The sequence below is a fragment of the Fringilla coelebs genome (genome assembly GCF_963513975.1).
Source record: "Fringilla coelebs genome assembly, chromosome: 17".
Lineage (NCBI taxonomy): Eukaryota > Metazoa > Chordata > Aves > Passeriformes > Fringillidae > Fringilla > Fringilla coelebs.
In genome coordinates this window covers 15390430-15407564 of record NC_140043.1, presented here as the reverse complement: position 1 = coordinate 15407564, position 17135 = coordinate 15390430, and the positions used below count along the sequence as shown (strand labels likewise).

The following is a 17135-nucleotide window of genomic DNA, read 5'->3' as shown; positions in this document are numbered from 1 at the left end:
TCATCCCTGCTCCTGTCCCTGTCCCCAGCTCATTCCTGTCCCTGTCCCCCAGCTCATCCCTGCCCTGCTCCTGTCCCTGTCCCCAGCTCATCCCTGCCCTGTCCCTGTCCCCAGTTCATCCCTGCCCTGTCCCCAGCTCATCCCTGTCCCTGTCCCTGTCCCCAGCTCATTCCTGTCCCTGTCCCTGTCCCTGTCCCCAGTTCATCCCTGCCCTGTCCCCAGCTCATCCCTGCCCTTCCCTGAGCACACTGTCAGCATTCAGGGCACCACGACCACACTGACACCTTACAAGAGAGAAATTTCTCAGCTTGCAGGAAGAAAACTTTATTACTTCTGTGAAGGGGGCCCTAATTCACAAATCAATTTTATTGGTTCTCTATGGAGCACTAATCCTTTTAAGACCTCTGACACCCACTTTTCTGTTATGAAGTAAGGACTAAATTCAGACTCATAAGCCAAGATTATATAATCACTGGAGGAAATACTGTCTTAAAAAAACCAAAATTCCTTCACCACAATTCACAGAACAAGACAGGTCTTTTAACTAAAGTTTCTCTCTTGTTTCTTGAGCTCCTCTCTAGCCACTTCCAGCAGTACCCTTTGTGTTTTATATAAAAACAAATAAATCCCCAAACCTGCGGCTAACATCTCAGACCCCTGACTGAAAAAAAAAAAATTAATTGCAGTTTCCTGTTTGTCACAAGTAATGTTTACTCACTCCTCAGCTGGAAGCTGCAGAGGTGCTGGGAAGGCACGAGCAGCAATCCTGGCTGAGGATGGAGTGATTTCCACAGCCAGCCTGGCCCTGCTGAGCCCTGAGCACAGCCCCAGCTGCTCACTCCTGATCCAAGGGGCAGAACTTGCATCACAAAGGACACAGGTGGAGTTTACCTCTGCTCCTGACTCCAAACAGCAGCTCCTGAATTCCTGCCAAAACACAAATACACGTGTACCACCTCCTCCTCCTCCTCTTCCTCCCTGTCCTGGCTGCTGGCACAAGGAATGTACTTTAATCAGCACGTACACAGCTGCTTACCCAATCTTGGGTGATTTCTAGGCAGAACTATAGCAAATTAAAGGGGAAAAAAAGACAAAACTAATAACTGCAGAGGCCATTTCCCATTTCCCAAATGTTATTTGCAGTTTCAAAATAATGGTGTGAATCTGACTAAGAGCCATTTACAGCCACTTCAGATCATTGCTTTCTTGTGGGTGTCATTCATGGCCCAGGAAGAGGCTGTTAAATGAGAGCATTGTAGCTACAGAAACAAAAAAATTCTAGGCTGCAACAGCAAATAAATCCAGATTGATTTTTATCCCATGAGTGGGAAGGGAGGTGGAATTGTTCCTTCTCCAGTGTTAACAGCCTGCCCTCTCCCCACAGACCCTCACAGGTGCTGCCACAGCAGCCTCAGCTCTCACACAGCTTCCCCAAAATCTCAGGCTGCCTCTGGAAGACACAGGGATTGCCCTTTCCATTTCTGCAGAAAAGCATTTTGACTCCCTGCTTGATGCTCGTTCCTGCCCGCTGAACCCGTCCCACAATTATGTATTGAATAATTAAATATTGTCTGGCTCAGAGAGAGAAGGTGAGCTCCACAGATTGGGCACCCCCTGAGAGAGGAGAGCCCTACCTAATCCTTGCTTTATTAATATTGCTGAATTTATATTAAATATTCAGGAGAGCAGGGACCGAAACTCGAGTCTCACTTCAAATCCCCATCAAGCCAGACAAAATTAAGGCCATGACCAGAAATGGAGCTACCTTAGGAATTTTAATACTGAGAAGGCAATTCCAGGGGCTGCAGCACTGACTTAGCTCCTAGCCAGGGGTTTAGGGATCCCTGCCTTGCTAAGGCTTTCCACAGATCAAGTCCCTTGTCACCTCCATTGATTCCAGATTCTAAAACTGCAAAAGAAAAAAAAATACTTCCCAAAAATTAAGTACTGAAGCAAAACATGTCCTTCTCCTTGTCTTTAGTGCAAGTTATTAAAAGCAAATAGGAAGAATTAAACCATAAAGTCACTGCAAGCTGAATTTCAGGAGTTTGTGATTTCCCCAGGGAAACAGAACTTGCAGGGGGATTTTACCTTTCTTTTCCTACAGTTCCTTTCTCCAGCATTTGTGGTACTAATTATCTCATTGCACTGCTGTTGGGGCAGCACTCCCTGCTCCTCAATCCCCAAGGCCAAGGCAAGAGCTGATTTCCCACTGAACTTTGCCATTAAGTCATCAAAGAAAATGAGAGTTATTCTCACAGCAGAAGAGAACATTTATGGATGAACATTTTTGAACACCCCCGACTCCACAGGCAGTCAGGGGTGCTCATAAATGGGTGAGGATGAGGAGCTAGCTTCATTTAATTAATTAATTATAACTATAATGAAACACAGTTTACAGACCTGTTTTTAAGACTCGTAAAGCTGCAGCCAGTGGTGAAAACCCACCATGATTAATTTTGTTTTCCCTGCTCTGGGATGTCAAACCAGGCACACCATATGCTAAAAATAAGAAGCAGCCCCATCCCTGTGCTCCCTGTATCGTGTTGGGGTTTGAGCTTCCAGGAGAAGTGTGGTTCTTTGGAAAGACTGGAGGCAAGCATCAAAAATTATTGGTAATCTAGAAAACATGGCCTAAAATGGCCCAGGCTCCCATTCCTTCTTTCTCAAACTGCCCTTGAAGAAACACCAACTTTTTAAGAGGAAAAAAAGCTTCTGAACTAGTTACTCCCTGAAGAGACTCAAACTCCATCACCAGAGGCTTTTGCCAGTAAATGTGATTGTGTTCTACACACATTTCAAAACTGTCAGAGACAATTACACAGCCATTTACCACTCCTCAGCTGACAAGTGGCAACAAACTGCACAGCTGGGAAGTTCTGTACCCCAGAGCAGCCAGGAAAAGCAGCCTTCTCTAGGAATCTGCAGTTTGCCAAATATCGCTGCCTTTTAACTCAGAGTCAGGGGGACCCGTATTTTAATTGAGGATGACAAAGTAACAATCATGTCAAATCAGGAGGAAAATTTGTGTGGAATAGCATTCACCCCCTGAGGAGCTGAGTTCTGAAAATGATCTCTTGACCCCAGCAGTCCCAGTGACCCTTAATTATGCAACCACATCAACAGAACCATCTTCTCCCGTTTCCATGGCAACAGCAGCAGCCACCAGCAAAGGATCAAGGTCAGGCACACAAACTGAGAAGTCATTTTCTGTGCTTCATGTGAGCTTCAACTGCAGCAGTGGCAGATAAATCCTGCACCCTGCCTGCTCCCCTGTCTCGAATGCAAGCCCGAAGAGAAGAGAAGAGAAGAGAAGAGAAGAGAAGAGAAGAGAAGAGAAGAGAAGAGAAGAGAAGAGAAGAGAAGAGAAGAGAAGAGAAGAGAAGAGAAGAGAAGAGAAGAGAAGAGAAGAGAGAAGAGAAGCAGGGCTGCAAGGGCTGCTGGAGCCCAGTGCAGCCCCGTGCCTCTCACTGTGTCCCTCAGGGTTTAAAACTGTTTTTAATGCCAAGAGAGCATCTTTTCTGTATTGTAATTACCTGCAGTCTCCATTTATTTTGTTGTATTTTCAGATTGCTTTACTGGGAAAATGCATGAGCCAGGCTTAGCCAGGAGCTGTGTCAGGCTGGGCAGTGATTTACAGGCTGCCCAGAGCTCTGCACCAGGCACATGCTCAAATAACATTTGTATTCTGCCATGCCACAACTATAATATTTGCTCTTATTATTCTGCATAGAGCTGACACAGAGATCCAGGATTATAAATTGGAGCCCAGGGTGTAAATGAAGCAGCTCAAGCAAACTCCTGAGGTTATTGCTGTTCACAGGGAATTGTCCCATTGGTGATGAACGAGCAGCATTTAATTGTTGCTCTGGAGCCACACACCAAGCTGTGACTCACAGCCCCGTCCTCCCACCAGCACTTTCATGGCTTCAAATCTGATATTAAAACGTGGAAAACTAAATCCAGCCAGGATATTTTAAAAACAAATTAATGTGAACTTCAAAGCTATAGATTTTTAAAACCTGAAAGTTTCTGTGGCTGTAATTCTAGAGGTGAAGGAGAACTTTGCTTGTCTCCTTCACCTCTAGAATTACAGAACTGCAGTTCTCCTTCAGAGAACTGTGGCAGCAGGAGGGGACAGGGGAGTGACAGCACCAGGTGCTGCTCTCAGGTGTCCCAGTTCCATCCTGTCAACAGCACCCTTGCCCTGACCCCTCTGTACCTGGCACCTGGTGTAGGTACAGGATCACACCTGGCGTGATCCAACCCCAGGCACGGGGCCAGCAGAGAGTTCTGCTCTCATTAAATGCTGTGTAAACCCTGGTTTGCCTCAAGGAGAGGAGATGGGATCCCTCAGGCTCTGCAAAGGCAGGTCACACCTGCAGCCACTGCCCTTGGAGTGCAGGGACTGGAGGAATTGACCCAGCCATGGGTCAGCAAGCAGAGCAGAAGCTTCTAGACAAGATGATAAACAGCTGGAGGGGGGCTTGGCAGGGCCCCTTCACCTCCAGCACTGATTCTGTTCTGTTCACAGCAAGGGTTCATCACAGGGATTTAATAAACAGGTTTTAATAAACCTCATTCTACCCTGACATTCACCTGTGAAAGTAAACATGACTAAGCACCTCTAATAAAAACTGGATTATTTTTACCCTCAGAAAAACCAGCACCTCTTAATAATGACGTTTTCCCTGCATTTTGTACCCATCTGTTTTGTCTTGCTGCCCCTCCCAACAGAGAGAAACAGGCACAAGCCCCAGAGCTGTTGTTCCTTTGGAGCCAGCATCAACAGAGCAGCAAATCCTGCCTAAGGAGCAGTGACAGGCAGGACACCTCCCACAAAGGACAGTGCTGGCTCTGGCAGACACAACCAAGGAAAAATCAAGCTGTGGAAGGGCTCCCAGTGTCCTGGCTCAGACAGGGCTGGTGGCTGCTCCTGGCAGCAGAGTTAGCCCTGGCAGGCAGGGTGCCAGCCTGCTCAAAGGCAGCAGCTCCCAGAAACCAGACCCACTGCTTTGCAACTCCCCTCCCACTGCAGGAATGTAAAGATATTTGATTTTTCTCATCAGTTTAAGCCTGGTTCTATTTGTCCCTGTTTGTCTCCTTTTTGCAGGGTAGCCTCCCCTCTGCAGCTATGCTCTACATCCTTTTAATCTTTAATACTCCTCCCAAAATGTGCCTGAGATGCTCCTGAGCAGTCACAGAGTGGCCTGGAGCCTTCCTGCAGCCTGTGACTGCCAGCATCTGCGCTGAAGAAAGCACTGCCACTACTGTCATTGTGGGCTCTGAAAGATTAGCACTTCCTCATTAATACCCTCACTGGCAACGTTCAAACCCATGTTTATTTTTAGTCTAAAACCCCGAGTCCAATAAGGAGACACCCAAACTGCATTTGTATTTGTCATATTCAATGAGCCAAACATTTAATTAGGTTGAAGACATTATCATTGGCAGCAGCACTTCAGCTCACTAGTTGTTACTGCTTAATACTTTCATTTTAATCATTTCCTTTGTTGCCAGTCAACTCTCCTCCTTCCAACAGTGTCTAGGAGGTGCTGATGCTGTTTGAAGCCATGTTCAATGAGCACGATTCCTTACACACAGTGAGAAATTGGGAAGAAAAAGAGTTGCTGGAAGCAGATTTGGCCTGTCACACTGCTCTGTCTAATGGATGGCTCTCCTTCAGCCCTCGGAAAAAGCTCTTTTCTTTTTCATTAGAGCACACAAAAGCAGGTGCTCCCTGTCTCTGAGGGCTGCCTGCAAACATCTGCAGACACCCAGAGAGGCACAGAAAGGATTTCCGAGTGCTGCGGATTTTGAACCCCCGTAGACTTTCAGAAGAGTTTACAGATTGCAACTTGCTCCTCACCTCCCTGGTGGAAGGAGATGAAAAATAAAAAAGCAGAAAAATTCTCTAATGGCATCCCAAAGAGGTGGAATTTAGTTATGGAGGAGATTTTGGGATGGCTGTGGCAGGAGAGTTCTGGCGAGCGCTCCAAGCAACGCCGTGATGGACCAGAACATTCTGTGGGAAGGAACAGCTGGGAATGACCCTTACAAGGAGGAGTCTTTGGACACCAAGTGACACCAAACAGGGATGGACTCACAAGAACCAGGGCAGCAAACACACAGGAGCTCGCAGAATAAAGCTGATGATAAAGCAGCAGAGTTATCAGCACTGACTCCCAGATTTGTATCCCAGGCGGGAGGCGGCTGGGCTGGGGAGTGTTTGCAAACAAGGGAAACACCGAGGTGGGTTCATAAAAAACAGAAAACACCAAGGTGGGTTTGGTTTATAAACAAGGGAAAACACTGAGGTGGGTTTATAAACAAAAGGAAACACCGAGGTGGGTTTATAAACAAGGGAAACACCGAGGTGGGTTTATAAACAAAGGGAAACACCGAGGTGGGTTCATAAACAAGGGAAAACACCGAGGTGGGTTTATAAACAAGGGAAACACCGAGGTGGGTTTATAAACAAGGGAAACACCGAGGTGGGTTTATAAACAAGGGAAACACCGAGGTGGGTTCATAAACAAGGGAAAACACCGAGGTGGGTTCATAAACAAGGGAAACACCAAGGTGGGTTTGGTTTATAAACAAGGGAAACACCGAGGTGGGTTTATAAACACGGAAAACACCGAGGTGGGTTTATAAACAAGGGAAACACCGAGGTGGGTTTATAAACAAAAGGAGCACCGAGGTGGGTTTGGTTTATAAACAAGGGAAACACCGAGATGGGTTTATAAACAAGGGAAAACACCGAGGTGGGTTCATAAACAAGGGAAAACACCAAAGTGGGTTTATAAACAAGGGAAAACACTGAGGTGGGTTTGGTTTACAAACAAGGGAAAACACCAAGGTGGGTTTATAAACAAGGGAAACACCGAGGTGGGTTTATAAACAAGGGAAACACCAAGGTGGGTTTATAAACAAAGGAAAACACCAAGGTGGGCTTATAAACAAAGGGAAACACCGAGATGGGTTTATAAACAAGGGAAAACACCAAGGTGGGTTTATAAACAAGGGAAAACACCAAGGTGGGTTTATAAACAAGGGAAAACACCAAGGTGGGGTTATAAACAAGGGAAAACACCAAGGTGGGTTTATAAACAAAGGGAAACACCGAGGTGGGTTCATAAACAAAGGAAAACATTGAGGTGGGTTTATAAACATGGGAAAACATCAAGGTGGGTTTGGTTTGCAAACAAGGAAAAACACCGAGGTGGGTTTGGTTTACAAACAAGGGAAACACCGAGGTGGGTTTACAAACAAGGGAAACACCGAGATGGGTTTGGTTTACAAACAAGGGAAACACCGAGATGGGTTTACAAACAAGGGAAAACACCGAGGTGGGTTTATAAACAAGGGAAAACCCCGGGGCAGAGCCGTGGCAGGAACGGATCAGTGATGAAATGCCCAAATGAGCACTCTGCACAGCAGCCCCGCTGCAGGGATGCAATACCCGGCTTTGCTATCACAAACTGCTGCGGAATGCCGAGGGCTGTGCGGGCCCAGGTGTGCGCTCACCTGAGCTGCCCAGGACAGCCCTCCACACCCGCACCCGCCGGGAATCGCTTTCCGTGCGGTTCCCGAACAACAGAGGAAGGACCCGACCTGCATCCAAGCTGCGGCTCTGTTTCAGGTTCCTGTGATCTATTAGAAATGCAGATGGAACGAGCACAGCACTGACATGACTGACTCCCTGTGCTGAGGGTTTCCTGCAGCCCTGCTTTGCTCCCATTCACTACAGCTGCTGCCATTTTTTCCAATTTTCAACCGTTAATTTAACTAAACAGAAAAGATATTTTTCCGATGGAGAACTGTTTTACTATTTCACTGAGTCTGAGGGATGAAGAAAATAATAAATGGAGAGAAAGAATAGGGTAAAAAGCTAAGAAATATTTCTGATTTTGCTGTAATTGCTTTCTCCATGGATGATTACGATAGCTATCACTTTTGGTTCACTGAGTAAAGCGTGCAGTTTATAAAAAAGACAGAGATTTTTCCAACTCATTGGACCATTTCAGAGCAAGCAGCGAGAATGTATTTAATAAGAGTTGGACTTGGCAGTTTATTCAAGAGAAGTTAATGAAACTGTCTCTTCTGGAGAGCAGGATGCAGAAGTGGGCTGCCTGGGAAAGCACAGGGGGTTGGTAAATGTGCTCTGTGTGTTCTAAACCAAAACCACTCCTGCAACAGAGACACCCCGGGCATCCCTTCCTCTGCTGCGGGCAGCATCTGCCAGAGCCAAACGGATCCCTGGCAATTCTCTGTGTTATACTTTAACCTTGCAGGCCAGGGAACTCAGGCAGTCAAATCATTGCCTGTGCTACATGTAATCAGGCAAGAGCTGCCCCATGGGGAAGGAAATGAACTTTTCCAACACTGCCACACTGGGGACCCCTCTCACTGTAACCGAGAAATCACTTGCCATGCAAAAAGCAATGAGACTTTGAAAGGGTGGGGCAGTAAGCAAAAAAAAAAAACTTATTTAAGCCCCTATACGTCAATGAATGAGCTGAGTAAAGCCTTGAGATGCAGCACAAAAAGAGTTCCAGTGGTTCATAACTCAGAAATGTAATCATGTGCCTTTTCAAGCACATGAGCAATTCCATTAAACTAATCTGCTTTAATTGCATTAAGCTTAGAGAGGCTACTCGTGTGCTTAAACTCAAACATATGATTAGTTATGTCCCTAAAAAAGAATGGATAATTCAAACAAATGCTGTACGTATGCATTCGAATATTTCAATGTATTAGATTCAGCATTCTATAAACTAAAACAAATTAGCTTTTTGGCAGAAAATCTGTTCCCTGGATGCAAAACATTCTCATTAAGCCACAACTGAATTATTGCTCAAAATTATTTTGCTGAGAATCAATAGCTAATCCTCTGATAAAAGGTTCAAGAATAATCACTGACAACTAAAGGAAAAGTTCATATTCTATATGTGTTCAATATGCTTCAAAAACAACACAGAACCATGATCTTAAGTAAATTCAAGTAATAAAAGGAGATTATAATAATTCTTTGCTCAGCTCTTTCCAGTAAACTGGTCTTGCAGAATTAAAGTTTCAGACACTAAAAAAGTGGCTATTTTCAGACACATAGGAAAATTACTACAGTGACCAAATACTTACTATTCAGACTGTCACAGGAGCCTCCCATGCTTTAATTAGTGTCTCTGATCATAAACTGTTTAATTGCATTCATTTCGCCTTAAATTACTGGGTATTTTGCAGTTTATGTATCATTAAAGCAGAGTCTTTTATGCTGCACGTTAAATTCCTTTTAGGGGCAGTATTTTTATTTACTTTACACAAACAAAGGAGCCCAGCAGTGGCAGTGAGAGCAGGACAGGGTGCTCAGCAGGAGGGTCTCTGGTGTCTCCTCTGTGACAGGCAGCATCTGAACCTGAAGAGATCTACAAGCCAGGAGCTGCACTTTGTTCTGGGGGGAATGGGGAAGATGAATAATCAATTCACTTTAGGACAATAAAAGGAATTTTTGTTCACAACTTTCTTTTCTGTTTTGGCTTTTAAACCTGAGGTTTGCCAGCTGCTGCCTTCCCAGCAGAGCACTGGCTCACCCTGGTGCACACTCTGCAGTCACGTTTGAGTCAGCATTTGGGAGGACCTGCTGCCACATGGAAAACCAGGAACAATTACTCTAAATAATTACATCACTTTATTGCTGCTTGTTGCCAAGAGAAACAAGCCTTGTTGGTAATATCCACTCGCATTGCCAAGTAACTTAATTTTTCAGAAAGTAAACATGCTCCAGCAGCAGCCCTTCTCCAGCAATAAACACCCTTTCTAACTGATGCCATCACGACTGAAAAGGTGTCTGTGCTGTCAGGGTTTCCTGGGCTGCTCTCTGCTCAGGTGTGTGCTGAGCCACCACACCTGGCTGGAGACGTGCAGAGATGGAGTCTGAGCCCAGCCTGGGCTTCCCTCTGCCCCAGGGAGGGACCAGAGCTTTTGGGGACAGCGAGAGGAACAACAGAGGACACCAGCAGGAGCCAGGCAGCAAGGGCAGGAGCCCAGGGGCTGTGGGGTCAGCCTGGCTGAGCAGGAGTGAGGGACACAGAGCCAGGGCGGCTCCTCTGCCAGCAGCACTGCAGTTGGGTCCTTGTCAGTGTGATTAAAGCTTTCCTTTGGCAGCAGAGCCTGTTCTGTGCCACCTGCAGGCTGGCATTGCTGGGCTGCAGCAGCTGCTGGGGCTGGGTTGGACCTGGAACACCCACAGGTGTGAGGAGACAGCCAGAGAGGGTGCTGGCCTGAGCCAGAGGGGACAGAGGTGGCACTGGCACCTCCTGGTGCTCCTGCCCCTGGGTCAGTGCTGCCAGCCCTTCAGCTCATGGGCACTGCAGGGCTGGCCCTGCTGGGAATGTGTCCCACCTGCTGTCCCACCTGCTGGGAAGGTGTCCCACCTGCTGGCCCACCTGTTGTCTCACCTGCTGTCCCACCTGCTGGCCCTGCTGGGAAGGTGTCCCACCTGCTGTCCCACCTGCTGTCTGACCTGCTGGCCCTGCTGCCCCACCTGCTGCCCCACCTGCTGTCCCTCCTGTCTGACCTGCTGTCTGACCTGCTGTCCCCCCTGCTGTCCCACCTGCTGTCCTTTCTGTCCCTCCTGCTGTCCCACCTGCTGTCCCCCCTGCTGTCCTTTCTGTCCCTCCTGCTGCCCCTTCTGCTGTCCTTTCTGTCCCTTCTGCTGTCCTTTCTGTCCCTCCTGCTGTCCCTCCTGCTGTCCCTCCTGTCCCTCCTGCTGTCCTTTCTGTCCCCCCTGCTGTCCCCCCTGCTGTCCCAGCAGCTCACTCCCCACGCTGGTCCCACTCCAGCTGGAAGGACAGCCCTGAAGTCCCTGTTCTTTCCTGCCCCAGGTGTGCTGGGCTGGGCAGGTTGCCCTCCTGGCTCCTTGCCCTGCACTCCCATTTTCCCCCTCTGGCTGTCTGGGGGCAAAGCCCAGCTCTGCAGGAGCCCCCTCCTCACGTCCCCCAGGCTCTCCTGCCTCCCCAAACCCAGCCCTGCCCTTGTCAGAGGGGTGGATGAGCTGCTCCTGCCCCAGCCCAGCTCTGCCCCAGCCCCATGGGTGGGTGCAGCCCCAGGGATGCCTGGCAGCCCCTTTTTGGGGAGCAGGGCACACCAAGCATTCTGCATTCTCGGGGCACTCCTCCCTCAGCCAGCTCCAGGTGTTGATCCCAAATCCACCCTGCAGCCCTCCCTCCCAGGAGCTGCAATAACCCCTTCTGCCTTTCTTGTCACTGCTTTGTTTGTCCCCCCTCCTGGGCTCACAGCCTGTAATCAGCTCCCAGGAGCTGCACTGCTCGGGGCCACAGGATTTCACAGCCTGAGGAACCCTCCCCCTGCACCTGCCGGATCACAGCCCTGCTCTGCTTTGTTCTCCCATCTCTTGGAAAATACATTTCATCCTAGCACATCAACTCTGGGCTATAAAGGCTTTATAATCACCTTTTTTTCCAACAGACCTGTTACTTTGCCCATGACATCCTCTGCACATAAAACTCCAATTCATCATGCCTCACTGCTATGTTAAATCAGGGTATAAACACTTCCCAAGATCTGATTTGAACATGTAACATGTATTTATGCACTTTGCATTTCAAACTTCCTTTGAGGACCCACTTCATTAATGATATGTACAGAAGAACTATTCTCTAAGTTCTATTTACCTTCTATTGTATTTTGCTGACTTAATTTATTTCTGGGAGGAAAGCTGTTCTGCAAGAGCATATTGCCACTTAATAACTTAATGGTTCGAGTTTTCAGATGTATCAGCCCTCTGATAATATTTTTTTCTCCCTGTAACTTTTGTTAGGTCAAATCCTGAAAATGGAATGTGAAAATGACTTGGCACAAAGAGCATCTCTCAGCCAGGGTACCTGGAGAAGTCTCATTTTCAGTACAGTTACCCCATTCCAAAGCCACAGCTAAAAATATTTGGGCTAAGAACATATGCTCCTCATTAAAGGCATTAAATCTTGTTCCTCAACCAGCCATTCCTAAATCAATTTACTTATGTGCACACACACAGTTTAAAAAATAAATGTGTGTTATTGTGCAGGGTACAGTGTGTATTGAATGCACTCCTTGCAAGACAGTGAAATATCCAAGTACAGGGAGCAATCTCTGTAGCTCCTCTGTACTTACAGAGATGTGTCTTTGTCTTCATATTTCTAACAGTGCATAAAAATGGGCACTGGCAATATACAGCTATTTGCTTCCTAAGTTTCTATATTTCCTTTGTATTTCTGAAGGTCACAGGAGCTGAGCCAAACCTGAAACAGTCATTTTAATTCCCAGGCTTCTCATTTCACTACAGTGTAATTATCTTATTGATTTTTGTGTAGACTTATTTACTGTTTTTCTTTCCCTGTTGGATAAGTGTGCAATAAGTAAACTAACTTCAATTAGGTAGCTGTCATCAATATTTAAAACTTAATGACAATTTCAAAATTACTTAAGTAATCCAAGCATAAAAATTATTTTTTATGCTACCATTTCAGAACAGTGGCACCAAATCTTTATCATACAGTAACCTGTGCCTCAGAAACATTAACACAAACCATCATCCCATTTTTCTTCTATCTATGTTCCATGTTCTTTTGTTTATATACAGTGTCATTTCTCTATTTGGACTAAAATTTATTTAGGAGATACAAAATGGAATATTCAGCACCTTAATTTAGCCCTGATATATTAAATTATCTTCTTAGCTACAGACATGCAATCTCTATATATATTTCAGAGATCAGAATTTGTCCTTGTACATTCAGAGGTAGCTCTGTGTGTGCCTTGCATTTCCCCTGCAGACTTGCTAGGGCTATTTCAGAGATGACTCACTCCCAGAGGCCACCACCCCAGGAGGCTCCAGGCACAAAGATCTGCTTGAATTTAGGCACACATTTAAATCCAGTGTAAGTCTGTGTGCTTTGTAATGTCAAGAGAGTCTTAAAGATAAGCATATGCCTAAATCTTACCCTGAACTGGGGCTAGAAACAAGGTCTGTCCTCAGAAGGAGCAGAAGAGTTGCAATAACCCAGGACAGATTAATGATGCTCTGTGAAATTCAGGATTTGACTGCAGCAGGAGGAGCAAAGTCTCCATCAGCAAAAGGGAAAATAATGAATCAGCAGATGCAGGAGACTGCAACAGGCAGGGAAACACTTCAGCTCCTGCTGAGGCACAGGTGCCACCCCGTGCAGCACACAGCTTTAATAAAATTTAACTGGCTGCATTCAGGTGGGGACACCCTAACAGGGCTTGCTTTTACTGAAGAGGGATGGGGCAGTGCTCTGGGAGCAGTCCCTGGTGGAACACTGCTCCTGTGGTTGTCATTTCAGTGGGAAACACTTACTTGAAGGCATTGGCATCTCCATGGACCTTGTAGTTGTCTGCACTGATCCTGGAGATGACTCTGGTGACAGCAATGAGGATGCCAATGTTGACCTGGAGGAGGAGGAGGAACAAGCCTTGGTCAGGAGGGGCAGGCTGCCCTGGAGGGGTGGCACAGGCTCAGCACAAACAGAAACCTCCTGTGCCAGTGATTCCCACCCCACAGCTCTTCTGCCTGCTCAGGAAAACCTGGATGGGTGCACTGCCCCCAGCCAAGGTGCCAGCATCCCCCCACACAAACCAATACCCTGACTGCAAATCAATACCCTGATTGCAAATCAATACCCTGCCTGTAAATCAATACCCTGCCTGTAAATCAATACCCTGACTGTAGATCAGTACCCTGACTGTAGAATCAATAAACAAATCAATACCCTGCCTGTAAATCAATACCCTGCCTGTAAATCAATAAATACCCTGATTGCAAATCAATACCCTGCCTGTAAATCACTACCCTGATTGTAGAATCAATAAACAAATCAATACCCTGACTGTAAATCAATACCCTGAGTGTAGAATCAATAAACAAACCAATACCTCGCCTGTAAATCAATACCCTGACTGTAAATCAATACCCTGATTGTAGAATCAATAAACAAACCAATACCTCGCCTGTAAATCAATACCCTGACTGTAAATCAATACCCTGACTATAAATCAATAAATACCCTGATTGTAAATCAATACCCTGACTGTAAATCAATACCTTGATTGTAAATCAATACCCTGACTGTAAATTAATACCCTGACTGTAGATCAATACTCTGATTGTAAATCAATACCCTGATTGTAAATCAATACTTTGATTGTAAATCAATACCCTGACTGTATATCAATACCCTAATTGTAAATCAATATCCTGATTGTAAATCAATACCCTGATTGTAAATCAGTACCCTGACTGTAGATCAATACCCTGACTGTAAATCAATAAATACCCTGATTGTAAATCAATACCCTGCCTGTAAATCAATACTCTGACTGTAAATCAATACCCTGCCTGTAGATCAATACCCTGCCTGTAGATCAATACCCTGGCTGTTGATCAATACCCTGACTGTAAATCAATACCCTGACTGTAAATCAGTACCCTGACTGTAAATCAATACCCTGGCTGTAGATCAATACCCTGGCTGTAGATCAATACCCTGGCTGTAGATCAATACTCTGACTGTAAATCAATACCCTGATTGTAGATCAATACCCTGCCTGTAGATCAATACCCTGACTGTAGATCAATACCCTGACTGTAGATCAATACCCTGACTGTAACTCAGTCAATCTGGGGTACAAGACCATTTTAAAGGAGCAATGTGAAAAATATGGTAAATCTGAACTCTGCTCTTCAAAGGCTCCACTCTCTTTGATGTCAGGTCCAGCAGAAAAGATCAATAAAACGAAAAGAATTCCTGACAGAAAAGCAGGAAATCTTGAAAAGGCTAACACTGAAAATGCCCAACAAAGGAAAGTTTGTGCTGGAGCCACAGGTGAAGGAAGAAGGAAATCTTTATCTCTTAAAGGAAATGTGGCAAAGATTGTCTTGCTGTGCAAAGACCTTGGGTTTAAAGGAAAATAAAAAGGTAGACAATGTGAAGGTGAAAGACATATTTCCCCCTTCCTGTCCAACGCTGCATATCAGCTACAAAGCATCAAGAACAAGGGTAGAACAAAACTATCCTGAACTACAGAACAAAAAGAAAGAGAAGACTTCAAAAAAAACAAGCTGTTCCTCAGTTAAAACTCAATAATCATCCTCTACTTTGACATAAATATTCTAACTCTGAGGATGAGAGGGTGAATTAAAGATGTTTAAATTTGATTATAATTATTTCCTTGGGTTTTTTCCAAATCTTCTGACCACTTTTTTAGTTTTAGGTTTCTAAGGGCAGATCCTCACTGCTGTAGAATCTGTAATATCTGTAAAAGTTCATTTCTGCCATGGCTCTCCAGTTTATCCAAAGGCCATCCTGTGGAACTGCCAGCTCCTCAAGTGTGCCTGTTGCTCAATCAGCTTGAAGAGAAAAAGGGAGAAATTCAATGGTCTTGGGAGCATTTTCCCTATTGCTACCAATTCATATTTTGTAAATAACTCCTGTCAATCCTTTGAGGTAGTAATGAGCACATTTGAGAGAGCCATTTCTGTGCTGCACTCAGAGCCTGGCAAACTCTCACCTGAACTGCAGCAGCAGGAAAAAATACAATTTCCAGGAGAACAGCAGAGAGGCCCTGGCACTGCAGCCCTGCCTCTGCTCCAGGCTCACAGAATTCCCTAATTCTGCCCCATCCATGGAAACACACCAAGGCAGCAGATGGCTGGGAACAAACACACCTTCTGCCAGAAGTTTTAATGTCTCCTGTCAAAAATTCAGGTGCTTTGTCAAGCTGGGCTTTTCCCCCTCGACTGAAGACACATCCCAGGGCCCCTTGGGCTGAGCTCAGCTTGGTTTGCAAATCACTTGCAAGGGCTTTTTGGAAGCTGCTCTAGAGGATGATGGAGAGGCTTGTGTGCTGTGGTTTGGGGCGTGGGGGACAGTGATCTCAAAACCCTGAGGTGTAGGTAGAAGCCAAAAGACCTACAAATAGAGGGAACTATTCCCTCCATCATATCCCTTGACTCAAACCCCAGAAATGAGCGTATTTGGTATGCAGGGAGTCAGTGCAGGGCTGGGAGGTTGGTTGTGTGAATTACTGCCCAGCAGAGTGTGTGTGGGTCCCTCCCCAGTCACAGTCCCTGCACAAGGCTCAGCCTCAGCTCCGAGGTGTCTGGGCTGGGCAGGATAACACAGACTGGGCTCTGGGGAGTGGGAGTCGAAAGGAGCAACCCCCCTCTTTCCTCACAGCATAATCCTCTTTCTTGGCAGAGACACTGTGGATTGAACTAGTCAAACACTGCTTTTTGAGGAGTATTTTCAGACTTGAATGCTAGTTTATGCAGCTGGTGGCTAATTTGTCATTTAAAGAACACAGGCACACATGCACGCACACCAGATAGTGCTCAGCCCTGTTATTTCCCTATAGGCACTAACACATTTTTCAGCTGGAATTTCCAATGCCCAGAGAGGTAATTTGTCAGCTCTCTTGCTGCTATTTTGGGCAGAGCTGGGTTTAGACTATTTAACAAATTGCTCTATGTGGATCAACCTTGTGAGCTCACTCTTTCTCTTTCTGAAAGTGTTTGCATCCCTACAAGACATCGTTTGAGCTGCACAAATGTTATGTATCATAACTCAGAGCCAGCCAGTTAAACTCTCACATTCTCTGCCAGGCAGCTGTGCATGCAGACTGTGGGGGCTGTGCTGGCTCAGGTGATGAGCACTTCCCTACCTGTGTGTTTTGGTGACCAGCATCCTCGGGCAGCAGCCTGGGAAGGTTTGGTGCCACTGGCTGCATCTCACTTCCTCCTTTGGTGCTGAACCATGGCCAGAAAGCCAGTGCTAATGTGAGCAGGGGGCATTTGAATATTAGATTATTGTAATTGCTCTCCAATCATCTGTATCTGCCCACCTCTGAATGCAGAAGTTCAGGGTGTACCTTCTGTTTGCCAAACAGGTACAGAGGTGTGCAATGGCAAACACTGGTTATGCATATATGGATATATTCCTTCCTTTGGCTGCTGAGCAGGATCTGGGGGGGTTTTCTGTGTGATGAAATCTGGGCAAGTCTCTGTGTGCTTTTTTTTTTAAATGTAAATGCCTCTAAAAGTCTGCATAGAGCTT

The 17135-nt window shown here is 46.0% G+C and overlaps 1 protein-coding gene across 4 annotated transcripts in view; it reads right to left on the bottom strand.

Annotated features, from left to right (window-relative positions):
* The window catches only part of ADGRD1 (adhesion G protein-coupled receptor D1), a 126497-nt gene that overhangs the window by 11265 nt on the left and 98097 nt on the right, over positions 1–17135 (bottom strand). For all 4 annotated transcript variants that reach the window (XR_014616587.1, XM_084217295.1, XM_084217297.1 and 1 more), the window contains one exon: positions 13382–13473. Coding sequence is in view for 3 of the 4 variants with exons in the window: in XM_084217295.1 (XP_084073421.1) it covers positions 13382–13473 (92 nt within the window). In the remaining variant the exon portion in view is untranslated. The remainder of the gene's footprint in view (positions 1–13381; positions 13474–17135) is intronic.